Source organism: Dasypus novemcinctus, chromosome 3 (assembly GCF_030445035.2).
Source record: "Dasypus novemcinctus isolate mDasNov1 chromosome 3, mDasNov1.1.hap2, whole genome shotgun sequence".
In the NCBI taxonomy this organism is placed as follows: Eukaryota; Metazoa; Chordata; class Mammalia; order Cingulata; family Dasypodidae; genus Dasypus; species Dasypus novemcinctus.
Window position 1 is genome coordinate 112,650,759 of NC_080675.1, and position 20,252 is coordinate 112,671,010.

The 20,252-nt window shown below is 41.0% G+C and overlaps 1 protein-coding gene across 1 annotated transcript; it reads right to left on the minus strand.

Annotated features, from left to right (window-relative positions):
• Positions 1 to 546: 546 nt before the first annotated feature.
• On the minus strand, positions 547 to 17,708 carry NDUFAF1 (NADH:ubiquinone oxidoreductase complex assembly factor 1). Its single transcript, XM_004481509.4, has 5 exons — positions 17,506 to 17,708; positions 11,574 to 12,225; positions 8,346 to 8,531; positions 1,737 to 1,811; positions 547 to 782 (listed from the first exon to the last, which is right to left on the minus strand). The coding sequence occupies exons 2-5, from the start codon at positions 12,147 to 12,149 to the stop codon at positions 633 to 635; spliced, it is 987 nt and encodes a 328-aa protein (XP_004481566.1). The 5' UTR covers positions 12,150 to 12,225; positions 17,506 to 17,708; the 3' UTR covers positions 547 to 632.
• Positions 17,709 to 20,252: the final 2,544 nt, after the last annotated feature.

A 20,252-nucleotide genomic window follows, 5' to 3' on the forward strand; every position in this document is an offset into this window, starting at 1 on the left:
GGATCTTATTTTCAGCATATCCAGTCTGTATAATGCAATGACTGGGAAGCTTTGGGGACATCAGTCTAATTCTGATTTAGTTTCTCCAATTGTTACATAGAAGTCACTATAAACTTTAATAAAAAAAAAAGTGTTATTAAAAAAAAATCACTATAAAGTAAGAACTGATATGGTAAGGACTGTTCATCTTTGGAGGACTAGCTTTCTAAGTAGGTATCTATCTCATTTCCCAGTGACTTATAAATCTTTGTCTTAATATTCCTCAGCAGTCTCCTTTCCTCAAAGATGGATTAGAAAACAGAAGAAACCTATAAGGAATAAAGTGGTAGAATGCCATCAAGTAATCTCACAGACTCCTTGTTTGAAATCTGTCTGCCCATGGAGGAAATGTTCCTAATAGGAACCATTCTGATAAAAAATTAAGTTATTTACATAGTACCTCTGCATCTGTATTTACATTCTATGAGCTAAGGCACAACTCAGAAAGATCCTCTTGGAAATAGCATTTAGCCTTGTTTTAAAGACTACATACCAGCCATGGTGGGATGTTGTTAAAGACAAGCTTTATTTTGTCTGTGTCATTGTGGATGCTACTACCCTTAGTTTAGTAACACAAAACCACCGCATGATCTCTATTTAAAAAGTTTTGGGTTAAGGTCTGGAGAATTTTCATAGGCAAATTCTTCTGTGTGGGCTGGATCGGTATATACGCCAATAAAATCGATTTCCAGGAAGAATGGACCATCCACTTTATCAGCCAGGGTGAATCCGATAGAAGAGATCTAAATTTAAAGTGGAGAAGTTGATTAAAATCTCATGCATGGGGTAAGTGGATTTTGCTCAATGGATAGAGCATCCGCCTACCACATGGGAGGTCCAGGGTTCAAACCCAGGGCCTTCTGACCCATATGATGAGCTGGCCCACGCACAGTGCTTATGCGCGCAAGAAGTGCCATGCCACACAGGGGTTTCCCCCACGTAGGGGAGCCCCACACACAAGGAGTGCACCCCGTAAGGAGAGCTGCCCAGTGCAAAAAAAGTGCAGCCTGCCCAGGAGTGGCGCCGCACACACGGAGAGTTGATGTAGCAAGATGACGCACAAAAAGATACATATTCCCAGGGTTGCTGACAAGAATACAAGTGAACATAGTAGAACACACACCAAATGGACACAGAGAGAAGACAACTGGGGGGGGTGGGCAGGAAGGGGAGAAAAATAAATAAAAAATAAATCTTAAAAAAAAAATCTCATACATGGATATTATTCTTGGAGTTTTAAAATCCCATGGGATGATTACTACAGCTAGGTCTTTATATTATCAGCCCTTAGCAAGTATACGATAGCTCACATATGCTGTAACAAAGTAGTACAAGACTGCTCTTCTTTCCACATTCTATTTCCTCTCACCCCTTTTAGATAATGTCATTTAAGAAGAGTGGATGTCTAATGGAGGCTCCTTGAAGTTCTCCTGAATCTAATGCTGCTCATATTTTAAAGTTAAAATATTAGGTATGCTGAAAAGATGACCCTACTGAAACTTCTCCAGGATAGGGATTTTGCCCACAGCATGGGTCTACATGAATAAACATCTGTTTGGGTCTAACAGGGATGGCTCTGAGTAGGAATTTTCATTTTTCATTTGCCAGCCCTCAAAAATGGACTGAACTCATCCCTACAATGTTCTTTCTTTGCTAAAGAAATACAGTTCTGAGCAAAAATTACAAGAAAATATTACCTTGTCAAGCAGAAGTTTAAACTGGGCATCCCGGATTCTTCCTTGATTGGAGAAGAAAAACTTGGAGAAAGGAATCTGAAAGAAGAAAGCATTTACTTCATAGTTGAAACATAAGCAATTGAGGGATTTGTATAAACTTGCAATGATATAAGAATAGTAGTTTAGGGAAGTGGATATGGCTGATAGAGCATCCGCCTACTATATAGAAGGCCCAGGATTCAAACCCAGGGCCTCATGACCCATGTGGTTAGCTGGCCCACGCACAGTGCTGATGTGCACAAGGAGTGCTGTGCCACACAGGGATGTCCCCTGTGTAGGGGAGCCCCACATGCAAGGAGTGCACCCTGTAAGGAGAGCCACCCTGCGCAAAAAAAAAAGTGCAGCCTGCCCGGGAGTGGCACCAAACACACACAGAGCTGACACAGCAAGATGATGCAACAAAGAGAGACACTGATTCCTGGTGCCACTAACAAGAATGAAAGTGGACACAGAAGAACACACAGTGAATGGACACAAAGAACAGGCAATGGGGGGAGGTAGAGAAGGGGAAGGGGGAGAAAAATAAATAAAAAATAAATCTTAAAAAAAAAAAAGAATAGTTTAAATTTAATTCTGAAATTATTTAATATATGCACTTATGACAAGCAGCCATTTGGATTAAAGATAGAAATATTTTTAAAAAAGAAATAACACAAGTACTAGAAGGAAACACAGATGAAAAGCTTTCTAAGCCAGAAATCCCAAAGAAAAAGTGATACTGTAGATTATAAATTACAACTTTCTGTTGGCAAAAGACAAAGGATAAACTAGGAAAACAATATCCGTCACATTTATAGACAAAAAGACTAACATCCTAAACACAAGCTTTTACAAATAATTAAGAAAAAGATCAAACAACTCAACAGAAAAGTAGGCAAACAGTAGAAAAAGAAATAAAATAGTTAACAAGCATAAAATGTTCTACGTCACTACTTAAAACCATTGAAATACCATTTTACCTATCATTTGCAAAAAAAAAAAATAGGGATTTATTATATAACCATAGGGTCATGAAAAAATAGGAAACTTGTATACTATTACAAATTAATGTAACAGTACAAATTAGTGTAACTCCTTTAGAGAGTAGCTGGTACTGTGGTAGACAGAATTCTAAGATGGCCCCAAGATTTCCCCCCCTGGTGAATGCACCTTCTCCCAGCTATTCAATCAAACACTAATCTAGCATGTCTCAGCAGGATCTCATTGACTGCAACAGTAAACAGTGCCTCAAAGATTGGGACTTCTGAGGGCTCTACAGATATCCTGACACTATAAGCAAAGCAGACAAGCTCAGGAATTAGGCATTACCCTTTAACCCAGTAATCCCACTCGTGAGAAGTTCACCTATAAATGTACCCATACATACATAAAATGACCAAGGTATGCAGTTATGCTTGACATCATTATTCATTATAACAACTGAGGACAACTTAAGTGCCCATCAGGACTTGTTAAATAACCATAATATATCCACATAACAGAAAATACCAAACAAAATAACAAAGAATAAGGACTAGCCCATGAAATCATATGGAAAGGTCTACTGAATATATTCCTAAACTTAAAAAAAAGGTGCAGAAAATACACCCTATTTTTATTTTTGAATAAAAAGGAGAAAATAGGGCTATTCATATTTGTTTATATTTACATAAAGAAACCAGAGAGCTATATAAGAGAGTAATAAAAGTAGTTATCTCTGTAGGGTGGGAGGCAAAAGGGTAGACAGGAACATAATTGGAAATGATACTTCTCAATATATATCTTCTTAGGGAAGCGGACTTGTCCCAATGGATAGGGCATCTGCCTACCACATGGGAGGTCCGCAGTTCAAACCCCGGGCCTCCTTGACCCGTGTGGAGCTGGCCCATGCGCAGTGCTGGTACACGCAAGGAGTGCCGTGCCACGCAAGGGTGTCCCCTGTGTAGGGGAGCCCCATGAGTAAGGAGGGCGCCCCATAAGGAGAGCTGCCCAGTGCGAAAGAAAGTGCAGCCTGCCCAAAATGGTGCCGCACACATGGAGAGCTGACACAACAAGATGATGCAACAAAAAAAGAAACACAGATTCCTGGTGCCACTGATAAAGGTAGAAGGGGTCACAGAAGAACACACAGCAAATAGACAGAGAGGAGACAACTGGGGGGGGAAGGGAGAGAAATAAATAAAATAATAATAACTCTAAATATATATGTATCTTCTTATATCATTTTGATTTTTAAATGAAAAATTTTAATGAAAAAAATAAACTGTACTGCTAAAATTATTCATCACCAAAGATACTCTTTGACATAAAAACAAACTCAAATTGAATCTCATATAATAAGCCAGCATTGTATAAGATCATGCTGCTTATACCATAAACCTCAAAGTAGGGGAACAGTGTAGCTCAGTGGTTGAGTGCCTGCTTCCCATGTATGAGGTCCTGGGTCCAATCCCAGAACCTCTTTTAAAATAAAATAAAATAAAAATTTTTTTAAATCTCAATGTAGTCCCATCCTTATTTGACTGGTTACCTGTTTTTCCGTCAAACAAACCTGGCAGGGGCCTCTTGTCAATTTCTCATTTTGCATCGCAATTTGGCATTTTATTTACCTCATTAAAAATACGTTTTGGCTCACATCCTCATTCTAGAATGGCTATTGTTGATAAAATGGAAGTCCTGGTGAGGATGTGGAGAAATAGGGAACCTTGTACATTGTTGGTGGGAATGTAAAATGGTACAGCAGCCACTATGGAAAACAGTTTGGTAATTCCTCAGTAAATTGTCTATAGAACTCCCATATGACCTGGCAATCCTATTTCCAGGTATAAATGCAAAACAATTGAAAACAGGGACTTGAATTGGTTTTTCTTGAGGTACAGGTGCCAGGTATTGAACCTAAGGCCTTGTATGTGGGAAGCTGGCGCTCAACCACTGAGTTGGTTTTTCTGTTTGTTTTGCTTGTTGTTTATTTTTATTTTTCCAGGAGGCACCAGGAACTGAACCCAGGAACTCCCATGTGGGAGGCAGGAGCTCAACTGCTTGAGTCACATCCACTTCCTTGAACAGGTTTTAATACATTTATGTTTATAGCAGTGTTAGTGACAATAGCCAAAAGGTAGAAGCAACCTAAATGTGCATCAGAAGATGAATGGATACAAAATGTGGTATATACAAACAATGCCATAGTACTCAACCTTAAAAAGGAATGAAGTTCTGATATACATACCACTACATAGATGAACCTTGAAGACATCATGTTGAATGAAATAAGTCAGATACAGAAGGACAGATATTATATGATTCTACTTACATGAAATAGCTAGAATATACAAACTCATAGAAACAGAAAGCCGAGCAGAGGTTCCCAAGGGCAGAGGAGAGAATGGGGTGCTAATGCATAATGGATACAGGATTTGTTTGGGGAAGCGGACTTGGCCCAATGGATAGGGTGTCTGCCTACCACATGGGAGGTCCGCAGTTCAAACCCCGGGCCTCCTTGACCTGTGTGCAGCTGGCCCATGTGCAGTGCTGATGCGCGCAAGGAATGCCGTGCCATGCAGGGGTGTCTCCCGCGTAGGGGAGCCCCACACGCAAGGAGTGCGCCCCGTAAGGAGAGCCACCCAGCGCGAAAGAAAGTGCAGCCTGCCCAGGAATGACGCTGCACATGTGTAGAGCTGACACAACAAGATGATGCAACAAAAAGAAACACAGATTCCCGGTGCCACTGATAAGGATAGAAGCGGTCACAGAAGAACATGCAGCGAATGGACACAGAGAGCCGACAACTGGCAGGGGGCGGGGGGGGGGGATAAAAAAAAAAAAAGGATTTATTTGGGGTAAAATTCTGGTAATGGATGGTGGTGAGGGTAGCACAATATTGTGAATATGATTAACTCCACGGAAGGGTAAGCTTGGGTGTGGTTGAGACGGGAAAGTTTATGTTGTATATATGTTTCTATAATTAAAGATACAATTAAATAGAACACATGATCTTGGACTAGATCTAATAATGGAGAAGAAAAGTTTCAAAAGGACATTATTGATGGGGAGCAGATGTACTTCAAGTAGTTGAGCACCTGCTTCCCATGTACGAGGCCCCAGGTTTGATCCTCAGTACCTCCTAAAAACAAAATGAACGAACAAAAAAACCAACACTCATTGGAGAGCAGATATAGCTCGGTGGTTGAATGCCTGTTTTCCATATACAAGGTCCTGGGTTCAATCCCTGATACCTCCTAAAAAAGCAAAACACACACACACACACACAAAAAAAAAAAAAAGGGAGGGGGACATTATTAGGATATATATACAAAAATAGACTATAAACTATACGCTATGTATCAACATCAAATTCCTTGAACTTAATAACTGTATTTATGGTGGTTATATAAGTGAATATCCTTGTTTTCCATAAATGTAAATGGAAGTATTATGTGTTCAAGGAGCATGATGTATACAACCTATTCTCAAATGTTTAGAAAATAGAAAGACCAATCAATGGATGGGTGGGTGGATGGATGGATGGATGGATAGATGGATGGTGAACAGACAGAAATCAGCAAATGTGGCACTGCTGATGGATCTGAGTATTTGGGTGGGTGAGGTATGGTGGAGTTCTCTATTTGGGCTTTTTACAACTGCCCCATAAATTTTTAATGAAAAGCAATTTAAAATTAATTTTATAAGAAAGAAAGGGACACAAAGACGTCTATTAATGTGTATAACACAGTCACATTCTATTGTACTTTATTAAAAGAAAACACCATTAGTAAAAAATAAATGTCTACTTATTTATAAATAAATATATATATAATATATATATATAAAAAATAAATGTCTACTTATTTATATATAATCATTAATGTTAAAGAACTGAGTAATGACTAGTGAAGTAATTCAAAAGGCATATCAAAATAGGTAACAATCAAATATACTAGAGCTCTATGAACAAATACTTTCTATATCTAAGCTTGTGTGCCTGTTTGCTTATAGTATAGCATATAGTGTTGTTTGGCTGGAAAAGTTTGGGAGGACTCCAGATTTGAATTAATACTATACTATAAATCTGAAAGTAGGGGAGCAGGTGTATCATTTCCTGGGAAGCGGATTTGGCCCAATGGATAGGGCATCCGTCTACCACATGGGAGGTCCAGCGTTCAAACCCAGGGCCTCCTGACCCATGTGATGAGCGGGCTCACGTGCAGTGCTGATGCACACAAGGAGTGCCATGCCACACAGGGGTGTCCCCCACGTAGGGGAGCCCCACACGCAAGGAGTACACCCTGTAAGGAGAGCCACCCAGCGCGAAAAAAGTGCAGCCTGCCCAGGAGTGGCGCTGCACACACGGAGAGCTGATGCAGCGAGATGATGCAACAAAAAAGATACACAGATTCCCAGTGCCACTGACAAGAATACAAGCGGACACAGAAGAACACCCAGTGAATGGACAGAGAGCAGACAACTGGGGGGGAAGGAGGGCGTGGGGAGAGAAATAACTAAAAAACAAATCTTTAAAAATAAAAGATCATTTCCCAAGGGTTATTCTGCCATAAACCATTACATTATATGTAGATATTGATATGTTTTTAAGGTTTTTTCAGGAGGAGGGAGGTCTTCATATACACACACAGATCTTATACAGATAGCTCATGCTTTTTTTGGCTGTGGGTAAATTAAGTTTTAGAAAATCACACTAACTGCTTTGTAGAGAGTGGATTTTAGGAGTGAGGGGAGAGGGCCAGTGGATAAATAGGGAAACCAGTAAGGAAGCTGCTGCAATAACCCAAAGGTCTAGACTAGAATGACAGTAGAGGATACGGCTAGAAATACTCAGGTTTGAGTCTATTTTGGAAGTAGAGGTCACATGACTTACTATTGGACAGGATTTGGGGCAAGGAAGAGAATCCAGGATGACACTACTTTAGGGTTTTTTGTGTTGTTTTGTTTTCGTTTTTAAGTTTTGACATGAGCAAAATGGGAACTTGCTTTTGAGTTTCATGATTTAAAACCCTGAATAGGGAAAAGAAAGGAATGGGCACCTGATTCTGCCCTCTCTCCCTGAATCTCCTCTTATTTTCCTCCAGGTTAGCACTACCTACTTTCTCAAAGCTTCATCTTCTCATTTACAGAATAAAAGTACTGATGATTATAAACTATATTTGTTCCTGCTTAGGGAGCCTTTCTACTAAACTAGGGATACCAGATTAAAAATTAGAGTTGCCTAGAAGAGGTGACATGGCAAAATCTTGTATTAAAAAAAGTCACTTGGTAGGGTAACATGGGAACTCTGAACTTGCTGTAGATTTTTCTGTAAACCTACAACTGCTCTAATAAAAAGAAAAAAGAAAAAAAAAATCTACTTGGGCACAGAGATGTACCTGTGATTTAGCATGGACCTGGTCACTAACAATTCTTATCACAAGTATTTACTGGTTAGTAAAAACCACTTATAATAATGAAAGAAAAAGTCTCTCCCCTAGGTCCTCTTCCTTCTTCCCCACATCTTCCCAGAAGAATTAAAAATGAAAATTACAATGTAACCATGATCTCAAAGACCTCATTTTTCTAAACAGTAAACCCTTGTGCTATTACCTTGACCTCCTGCCAGTAGGGTCCCCCACGGGTGAACATGAAGTAACTGTACATCTGATTCTTGCGCTGGATTATATCTGTGTCCTCTCTAATATTCACCATCCAAGGTCGGCCATCTCCACGCACACGGAGATACAGAGTGTTGAACTGGGACCAATCATAAGACCTCTTCCTCTCAAAAGGGCCCTGAGGCATGGAAAGGAAAGTTAATTTAACCTCATTCTCCACTATTAATAAAATGTAAATCTCACCAAACCAATAAATAGCATCAAAAGGATTCACTAGAAATTTTTCTGCCTTTTTTGGCTTCCTAGCACCATACAAAGATAAATCTGGTGATTCTTATTTTAGCACAAAATACCAACTGAGTTACATGTTTCTAAGGTAATGTTCAAGACACGACTGGCCCAGGACAGTGTTTAAATGGGGTAGGCACTCACTTGTGTTCACTAATGGAAATGAATTACTGTATGTACTTTCCTTCCTTGGGCTAATGGAACAATAGATTCTAAGTGGCCCGTTTTATGGCAATTGCCTTCCCATAAACTAGAACACTATGAATAACCAAGCTCAAGTTTTAAAACTGACATTTAATAACTACAGCTACCACTCATTGATTACTTACATAAGCACTTTACATGCATCATCTTGTTGAATCCTCATAACCACCCTATGAGAAGGGTACTATCAATATCTCCATTTTATAGCTGCAAAAACTAAGCACTCAGCTAATAAGTGGTAGATCCAGGGCTGTTTAACCCCAAAACATTTGTCCTTAACTACTATCTATACTGTATCTCTCTTCAAAAGTAGAATTTGCTGTTTATTTCCAAAGGAATTTATTGAAAGCAATCCAGAGGTAATCTGATTTTAAGAAAACCCATGTTCCAATATAAACAAGTACTACCTGTGTAACTTTTAAGTTATTAAACCTTATCAAGCCTCAGCTTCCTCATCTGTAAATTGGGGAAGATCATATCTTACAGTTTTGTTGTCAGGAATAAATGGGATAAAATATGTCAAATGCTTAGCACAAGGACTGGCAGAGTACACTTAATAAATGTTACCTAGTATTTTCATTAATCTGTCTAGTCATGAAACTATTTTCAACTCTGGACTGACCAAAACCATTCTGTGGATTTTCAGGACCTGAAAAAAAAATCTTGAGTGCATAGTTTGCTGCCTCTGGAAGAACACACATACCTTTCTTTTTCTTTTTCTTTTCCTATATGAAGAGAGGGAGCCTAATACTAATGTTGACATCTGCCTTTCTCCTTAGCACAATATCCAAGCAAACATCCAGAGGCTGGCAGAGTCAGGCATGGGAGCCTGTCCAGGGCAGCCCTGAAACAACACCTAGTCAACAAATTCTCAAAAAGCCACAGGCTGGTCAGGGGGAAAAAAATGGAGCTGACCTAAGTAACTTTAGAAGATGGTGTTTAATTGGAAATCGTAAGGCTAAAGACAAAAGACACTACATAAACATTATACTCTAGCTGGTGAAGTTGTTTCTCATGGAGTAACAGGTTAAAAATTCTAATTTACATGTATAGTGGGGTCGAATTTTTAATAAAAATAGATGGCGGATTTTGAGAGATGGTTTCTCACTGTCGCAGAAGGGAGTTATAGATAAGCAAGGAGGAGACAGCGAGAATGAAACATCTGGTACTGGATCAGAGTTGGAGATATCAGTAAGAACTCATGTTTAGCATAATACAGATGAGTAGAAACAGAAATATTATAGATACACTTATTTCCTAAGTTTGTCCACTGAGAGGGCCTAGAAGCAGTGACAGCCTAGTAGCAACAAACATAACCAGTGCACAAATCCTGATTTCTAATATCATTCGCCAAAAAAAGAAACCAGGGCTCTTCTGAGGAATGGCTAAGTCTAGGGCTGGGACAGGCAAAATACAAAATGTGTCTGAAGCATCTTGCAGAGCCAAAAAAGGTTCAAAAAACAAAAGAATGAGGGCATGTCAAAGGGACACAAGGAGCCAACCTGAAAGAGTGCCCAATAACCAAAGCAGGAACAGTTTGAGCAATAAATAAATAATATGGGATTATAACCCAAAGCCTGAGTCCATACAAAAATGATAAATGCGTAAACAAATATGGGGGAAGAAACAATTTTCCTTACAGAAGAATTCCAAATAACTTATGTAGATAGTCCCTGCTCCAGGAGATAAGAGCTTAATCCCCACCTCCTGACTTAAATGTGAGCTGCACCTAGTGACTTGTTCCCAAAGGGCAGAGTATGGAAAGGAGACAAAAATGACTAACTTCACAGTGGAGCAACTTGGGTAAGACTACCTTGGCAGGTGATCAAGGTTAACATCGTCAGTGATAAGTTCTGTTAACACCTTATACCCCTTATTCCATACATGAAAAGGGTGCTTCAGCTCTGGGCTATTCTCTGTAAGAAACCATAATCCCAGTGTAATCAGGAGGGAAAAAAAATTGGGAAAAAAGAAGCTGAGGGTTTTTCTACAAAATATCTGATCAGCATTTCTCAAATCTTCATTAAAAAAAAAGAAAGAAAGACTGAGAAACTGCCACAGACCAGAGGAGACTAAGGAGACATGACAACTAAATGAATGTGGCATCCTGGATGGGATCTTGAGGCAGAATAAGAAAATTGCTGAAAAACTTTATTCAAATAAAGTCTGGAATTTAGTTAATTGCAATGTATCAAAGTTGGTTTCTTAGTTGTGACAATGCACTACAGTAATGTAAGAGATTAACAACAGAGGAAGCTTGGCGAGGAGTATATGGGAGCTCTTGGTACTATCTTTGCAACTTCTCTGTAAATCCAAAACTCTTCTAAAATTAAAACTTTACTAGAAAAAAAAGGCTGACCCTACAACCACTTTAAGGAAATGCTAGCCAAGCCATGCTAGGAGTTGTAGTCTATGTTATGAGAGATGCAAATCTCCCTCCATGATCTCTCAAATGTTTAACTTCTCAGGGTTCTTCAAATATAGAAATGCTTTGCTCTGGCCCAAAGAGATGCCCAGAAACAAGTAGCCGTACCTTAGGAACCACTTCCCCTTGTGGTTCTACTTCCACTTGTGCCCTGTAGTTAGTGTCCCACCACTCAGATGAAATAACCACATATAATGTGCCAGGTGTTTTTCATTTACAGGAATGAATTCTGTCTGCTTAGTTCATGCCTCAGTGACCTTCACCTCAGTTCACTAGAAACTGTGGCTGCTGGGCCCCACCTACCCTTGGAATCCTGGATATCATTGCACAGTACCCACTGCGGCCACTCTCCCCATCCTGAGGTGCCTCAGTGCTCAGATTTCCATACAGTAGTGCACTTCGGTTATTCTTGCCCATTTTCAGGAACACATCACTTCTACCTCCAATTGTCTTATCAGAAGTCACTATCCACCTATCCAAATCTTCTTTGCCACGGAACTGCCAGACGACCTTAGCTTGTTCCAGCAAGACTTCATGCAAAGGGCGGCCTTCAGGCCCTATCCAACGATTCACAAAATCATCCTTCAGGCGCCTCAAATGGTCCTTTATTTCATCCTGAATTGCTTTATCAAAACTAACTTCAGGCTTCTCATCAGGAGAAGTTATGTCCAAAGCAACTTCTCCCTGGTGATGTCCTTGTAAACCCTCTTCAGTCTTCCTCTGAGGGGAGGCTTTGTTGGGAGCAACCATTGGTTTCTGAAGACTACTGGAACAATAGTCTGCAAAACGAGTATCCAAAAATAGATGAGAGGCAAAGCTTGGTTTCTGGCATTTTCTGAGAATATAAATGCCATTCAACAACTTGTGAACCAAAGCCATGGTTAGAAAATGTCAAAATGCAAAATTGTCTCTGGGCCACCAAGGAAAGACACTTCAGTGAATAGCCTAATTTCACCTATAACAGAAGAGGTATTGAAAGAGTTACAGTGTAGCAATGAATGCATCACAATTTCAATTTCAGCTCACATCATGTATAGTGAAATTCATGAACTTATTTTCCAATTCTAGAAACATTTACCCAGCACCTACTATAAGCAAAACATTATATACTATGCATTGTGTATAATACCAAGATGAATAAACAACTCAGGCCCTATCTTCATAGAGCTAACAATCAACCCCAAAATAATTCAAGTGTTTGTCAAAAACTATCTCAAGAGGTTGTGTCAATTCTAAAGCAAATTTTTATGCTGGATATTTAAAAACACAATAGGCTCTTCAAATGTTCAGTTAAGTTGCTATAGGACAGACCAAATGACAACACTTTAGAACTTCGTCGATTAAAAGAGGGGCTACATTTGTATGAGCATTGTATGGGAAGTCAGAAAAACTGGACTTGACACCTGGCTGTGCCCATTTATTCGGTTGTGAAGATTCCGAGTAGTGGCAGTTTCATACAGCTACACCTAAAGAAGCTGTTTACCCTCAGGTAAGCCAGTTGATGCTTGAAACCTTCCCTGCCTACCTTAAGGGATTCTTCTGAAGATAAGTTAGACAATGGCTATGAAAGGGTTCACCGATTCAGTAGGCCTGATGAAGGCCCCAAGATTCTCCATGTCAAACAAGCCCATAGTGCAAGGCCCACATTTTGAGTACCAAAGTTTTAAATATCAGTCATTATTTGACCTCTTCAAAGATAGATACTAAGGAAACGGATTTTGGCCCAGTGGTTAGGGTGACCGTCTACCACATGGGAGGTCTGCGGTTCAAACCCCGGGCCTCCTTTACCCGTGTGGAGCTGGCCCATGCGCAGTGCTGATGCGCGCAAGGAGTGCTGCACCACGAAGGGGTGTCCCCTGCGTAGGGGAGCCCCACGCGCAAGGAGTGCACCCCCTGAGGAGAGCCGCCCAGCGCGAAAGAAAGTGCAGCCTGCCCAGGAATGGCGCCGCCCACACTTCCTGTGCTGCTGACACAGCAGAAGCGGACAAAGAAACAAGACTCAGCAAAAAAAAAAAAAAAAGACACAGAAAACAGACAACCAGGGGAGGGGAAGGGAATTAAATAAATAAAAATAAATCTTTAAAAAATTAAAAAAAAAGATAGATCCTAAACAACAATAGCAATAACACCATCACCTCACATTTAAATATTATTCTTACTAGTTTTCAAATCATCTTGATGTCTTTTATCTAATTTAATCCACATAAGAATCCTGTGAGACAAGTCAGGTAGATATTTCCTTTCTATAGAAAACAGACACCAAAAGGTGAAGTGATTTGCCTAAGATCACAATGCTAATCAGTATGGAAACTGGAACCAGAACCCTGGCCTTAAATCTTTCCACTAGATGATGCTGCCTCTCCATATGGAAGATATTAGTAATATTACAACTATAGTTCTAATAAAATAACTTTGCCTTTAGCAGCAATGTTTAATGAGCACTGGCAGGAAGTGCTGCTGGAACCAGGAAGGTTAAAACAGCCTCCTCTCATACCTATTCCAGCTACCCGTGGGAGGAAATAAAAAAATATAAAATAGGTTTTTTTTGTCTTTCTTTGTCTTTTCAAACACAAACACACACATACACAAAAACCCCACAAAAAACAGAGTATACTGAATGAAAAACCAGAATTAAATGGAGCACTGAAAAACTTTTTTTCACAGTCTCAAAATGTCAATAAAGCAACAATCCAGCTCACCTGCCTTAGTTGCCCAAGAGCCTACATCAAAATGGCACCAGACCATTCTAACTAAAACACAGGACTTGTCATCCTTCTAGAACGCCCCTCCTCCTGCATGCCCCACATTCAGCAGATCACCACCTTCTCTCCTAGATCACTGCACTTTTTCCCTGGCCCTGGGCATGCAACTCCCACTCTATCCACCACTCAGCATAAAGAGGGGCTTAAAGTACAAAACTGATCATTCATCTTCTCTGATTAACGTCTTTCAGAGGAAAAAAAAATTCAGGGGCTGCCCACAGTCTTCAGAATAAAGCCCAACTTTTTCCACAGGGTACAGATCTCCTCCAGATCCGACCTCTGCTCATTTCTCCAACTTAACCTATAGCCACAGCCAACGCTGAACACTCTGCTCTAACCACAGAAAATACTTGTGATACCACAAGTACCACCCAGAATCCCTCTCTAGGCTTCAGACCTTGGCCAATTGCTGCTCTCTGGGCCAGAAATACCCTTTACCAGTTTTGCCTGGCTAACTTATCCTTTGGGACTCAGCTCAGACATCCCTAATCTCCTCCAAGAAGCCTTCATAAATTACCTAATTCTGCCATGACCTGGGCCCCTCCCAGGTGTTCCCACTGCATCACAGGCTTACACTTTCCCTGCTGCAATGTACTGGCCAGTTTAATTGCCAGTCTCTCCCACTAGATTGGCAGTGTCTTGAGGAGGAGAAACTATCTTCATTATGGCTCCCTCAGCTCCATCTTAAAGACTGGTATGCAGAAGGCTTCCAATATTTGTTGAATGAATAATATGCCCACATTTTTCCATCTCTGATATCAGTGTCTTGGTTCAAGGCCTTATTATCTCTTACCAGAACTACTGCATTCTCCTAACTCAGGGCTTCTCAAGCTTTAAAGTGCCTAGGAATCACCCAAGAAACTTTTAAAATGAAGATTCTGATTCAGTAGGTCTGGGATTGAGCCTGAGATTTCACAGTTCTAACAAACTCCCAGGTGATGCCCTTGTTCTTGGCCCTTGGAATACGCTTTAACTGGCAAAGTCTTAACTCATCTCTAACTCTGATCTCCAGCTCCTCTCCCAATTCATCCTTTACCTAAAAACAAGTGATTTTTCTAAATATGACGACATTCCCTTCATTACATTTCAGCAACTCTCCCCAGAAATTCAAATTCCTACATGACATACAAGGTCCTTCAAAATGTGCCCACCTCCCTGACCTAACCATCCACGCATGGGCAGCATCCCCAGTTTAATGAGACCAACCTAAGAGTTCCTCACCTGCCAAACTCTCAGGCTCCAAATCCCTTGCTCAAGTTGTTAGTCACACTGCTAGGAACTTGACTCTCCTAGCTCATGCTCTGAACTTTTGTGCTTCCTTTATTTATTTTTTTTTTAAAGATTTATTTATTTTATTTAATTTCCCCCCCTCCCCTGGCTGTCTGTTCTTGGTGTCTATTTGCTGCGTCTTGTTTCCTCGTCCGCCTCTGCTGTCGTCAGGGGCACAGGAAGTGTGGGCGGCGCCATTCCTCGGCAGGCTGCTCTTTCTTTTCACGCTGGGCGGCTTTCCTCACGGGCGCACTCCTTGCGCGTGGGGCTCTCATGCGGGGGACACCCTTGCGTGGCACGGCACTCCTTGCGCGCATCAGCACTGCGCATGGCCAGCTCCACACGGGTCAAGGAGGCCCGGGGTTTGAACCGCGGACCTCCCATATGGTAGACGGACGCCCTAACCACTGGGCCAAAGTCCGTTTCCCTGTGCTTCCTTTAAAATGCAGCTCAAGAACCTCAATTTTCCAATGTTCCTTCTCTCTGCTGAAAAAGAATAAAGTAGCCCTTCATATCAGGAAGCTAGGCCTTGGTGTTGCTAGGCCTGGCACTCAGCACTAGACTCTGGTATTCTATCGAATGATTTCACAGAACATCAACAATGGAAAGGCCATTCTGTGACCATAATGAATCAAGATAAAAACAAGACCATTCCATAATCACATCTGAAGGAAGCGAAAAACATGAACATTATTCAAACCACAAAAATGACCGAACATCCCATCTTGCCTAATATACATGACGGCTGCTTCTTGAGCAATTATGGCTCTAGCCTCACTCTAGTCTTCTCTCTTAGATAAGATTTAAGATCATCATAGAATTACTTCCTGACAGTATACACCCCAAAATCACCTAACACAAGCCCAAATCCTAAAAGACCTTTCTAATACTCTTAATGAGGTGACCATGGTTCCCTATGGTTACTTCTCCCTCAGTGCAAGGAGTAATAAACCCAACTTATTCAACTACTGCAGGGTTTCCTAACAAGGGGTCTGTGAGTGTGAAATGAAATTCAAAAAACATTATTCTTGTGGGGACGTGTTGGTGCGGGTATGGTATATTTATTAAATAATACACAGTACATGTGGACTTAGTAAAGGGTCCAAGGTTTTTCACCTGACTGGCAAAGGGGTCCGTGGAACAAAAAAGGTTAAGAACACCTGAACTACAGACATGTTCCTTGTGCTTTGTTGTTATGTCTTATTGGTTTTTTATTTATTTTTATTTTTTCTGCTTTTATTGTTTCTTTTGTTTGTTTTATTTCTTGGTGGTCTTTGAAGAACACCGACACTGTTCTTCTTCCATATTCTTACAAGAACCTGTGCCTACCTCTTACACCCTTACATATTAGAAAGCTTGTGTTTATCTGCCTTCCTATCTTGGCTGATGTCCTTTGTTGGATAAATGAATGAATAAATGAAAACCATATAAACAGCACAAATTCAAATAGATGGAAAATGGAAGGGAACCAGAAGAAATAAAAACAGTTGATCTGAGATGCTGGAATCATGGATAATATTTAAATCTCCCCTACTGATAGTTTTAAATGATCTTGTTTTTCGGCTTTTTATTGTTTTTTTAATCTTTTTCTTAATGATTGTAACTACATATACAGGAATTTGGGAAACAAATGATAAGCCCATAGAGTGGAGTTATTTTATAATTATAAAAATGATTTTTGTGAGTCCCATACATAGGCTACAATACTACAGGGCTAACAGGCAAGAGCCAAAATTGTATATAACTAATACTAAAAGTGTAAAGATTTACCGATAAAAAAAGATTAGGGAAAAAAAGAAAGGGAGAAGAAAAAAGGCATAACGTTGCGTGTTAGAATGACGGGATTATGAGTAAGATTTTTCACCCTATTTTCCAAACCCTCAGTTGCATGGTTACTTATAACTTTAATTATAAACGTTTTGCATATTTTTACCAATAAACACAAAGTAAAACTCATTAACTGGACGATACCGGGCAGAGGTTAAAGGCGAGTTTTCTGGCAACGTAAACCTACACAACTAGAAAAGAGACATATTAGTAAAGATTGTATATCCAAGACTTAAACTATATGCCAGACACTGTGCTAACTATATTTTCATTGATTCCTCACAACTCTGAGAGGTACTACTCTAATTATAAAGACAAGGAAACTAAGGTTCCAAGATTAAATTATCCGAGGTCACATAGTAAGTGGCAAAACTAACCCGGGAGTCCGGCGTTGAACACTCGAGCCGACCGAACTCCAGAAGCTGGATTTCGCCGTCCCTTAACCCTCACATCCAGAGCAGGGTCGCCCTCCCACATCCAGACGCAGTATTCTCCCATGGGCGCCAACTTGCCTTCCAGGCGGGCGCCGACGAGCGGCTTCCTCCCGGGTCCCCCACTTTTTCCGTCCAAGTCCCTCCCCTTTTCCTGTCCGGTGCCAAACCAGGCGTTAGGACTCTAGAGTTCCGGGCGGGTGCGGAAACCCGGCGGGTTAGCTGTGGAGCCTGCCGAACTGAGTTGTTTGGTCCACCCGCTCGCCAGTTGACTCGGTTTCCACCCCTCTTGACCTTTTCTGTCCGATGTGAGAAAATGGGGACATTTTAGAGAAGTTTTTCGCCTCGACTTACTTCGTCCCACCTATGGCAGCAAACCCCATCCTTGCATCTTTCAAATAGGACCCAGATATTGCCAATGCCTCTTCGCCCCCAGACTCCTGGGTCCCCTCGTGCTTGCCCTCCACACAGCTCCCCCAAGATCTGTCCACGTTCCAGAAGGCCGCATCTGCTGAAATTGCCTCTGCAGAATACCTGGAGATGCATCTAATCAGCAAACCGCCCCACCGTCCAGGGCCCAACTCCACCCCGGGGGCCTCGCGGTCCTTAGTGTTTCTATTAGTATATTTTGGGCACATCTCTATTACAGAAACTTCAACTTTTAAAAAAGCTTGTGTTGTGGTAACATAGGTACAATATAACATTTCCCATTTTAACAAATTTCAAGTATACAAATCAGTAGCATTAATTACATTCTTAACACAGTATCTTAATTTTTCACTCACTTCTCTCATTCTCTATCACACTGTGAGGTTCTTGGGACCAGAACTGTCCTGTTCATCCTTTTCCCAGCACCTAGCATAGTCTGGAAGGAATTAAGCATGCAGCCAGAATTTGAATAAATTGTATCCACTGGCAGTCTTCTCCCAGCTCCATCCTCAGTATTCGTGAAATCCATTCTTTTCCAAGTTTCCTAAGTACCTCACCAAAAATTCAACTACCTTTTCAAAGTTTCTTCCCATCACCAGTTTCCATACCTTCTCCTCTTCTTTAAATTCTGCTTTCACTTATCAGACTCTACAATGCCTGTTGCCTACTTCCTTAGAATTTCCCAATCCGCCCCCTTCACTAGTTCTCGCTTCTTCCTCTTTCCACAGTCTTAAGTGTGGATTGTCTCCAAAGCCCAGTGGGCATTTTCTTTTCTAGCCTCAAATATGAGGTATCAACAGACAATTTCCCTGAGCCCCAGCATACATTTCCAACCATTTGCTGTCAATTAAAGCTGTGGAATATATCACTGGCATCTCAAATTCAGTGCACATGTCTAAAACTGAATGCATCTTATTTCCCCATGTTAACTCCTTCTTCTAACTTCCCTATTTTTGTAAATGCTCACATCCTCCTAGGCTGGAAATCCTTGACTATCCTTGATTCCTCTTCTTAAAACTTTTTCTCACCAAGACTAAATCCTATTGAAATCTTTTTCCCTGTCTTTGCTCTTTCTCCCTCCTTATTAAACCCAATGACACCAGTGGTAGGTTGAATTATGCACCTCAGCAGTGGGTGGGGAAAACATGTTCTTAAACTTAATCCCATTCCTGGGGGTATGAACTCATTAAAATAGGACCTTTTGAAGATGTTATTTTTAGTTAAATTGTGGCCAATTGAAACAGGCTGGGTCTTTTTTTTTTTAAGATTTATTTTATTTATTTCTCTCCACTCCCCCCACCCTTGTTGTCTGCTGTGTCCACTCACTGTGCGTTCTTCTGTGTCCGCTTGCACACTCGGTGGCACCGGGAAACTGTGTCTCTTTTTTGTTTCATCATCTTGCTGCATCAGCTCTCTGTGTGTGTGACTCCACTCCTGGGCTGGCTGCACTTTTTTTCATGTGGGGCGGCCCTCCTTGCAGGGCGGCCCTCCTTGCAGGGCGGCCTCCTTGCAGGGCGCACTCCTTAAGTGTGGGGCACGCCCATGCGGGAGCACCCCTGCAGAGCACTCCTTGCGTGCAACATCTCTGCGCATGGGCCAGCTTCACCACACCGGTCAGGAGGCCCTGGGTATCAAACCCTGGATCCTCCCATATGGTAGGCAGACGCCCTATCAGTTGAGCCACATCCTCTTCCCAGGCTGGGTCTTAAACCTATTACTGGAGTCCTTATAGAGAGAAAGCAACAGGGAGGAGCTAGAAGCTGGAAGTCATCTAGAACCCAGAAGAGAAAGGAGAGGACATCAACAGGAAAGGCAAATCCAAAGATTTGCAGCGCTCCAGAACACAACCAAACCAGGAGGAAGCAAGCTCTTCAGCCTCCAAAACTGTGAGACAACAAATTCTCATTGTTAAGCCAATCCATTGTGTGGTATTTATCATAGCAGACAGGAAACGAAGATAATGCACCAATACTTACTGCCCTTAGACAACTTATATGCAGTCTACTGATTGCTCGACTCTACACGTAATAGTTCTTCTACCTCCATTTTAAAACATGGCACACAGAGCTAAATGCCATTTTCCTTTGGCCAATATTCTAGACATACAACAGCATAAATTCTAGGGCTTCTGTAATTTATTGCACCTCGCATATCTATACTATTCATATTTATTTTCAATTTCTCACCCTAGGTGGCATCTGCCTAAATTACACTTATTTTTTCTCATAACGGAGCTTAATGTTTTCTCTGCTCAGCAACCTTCC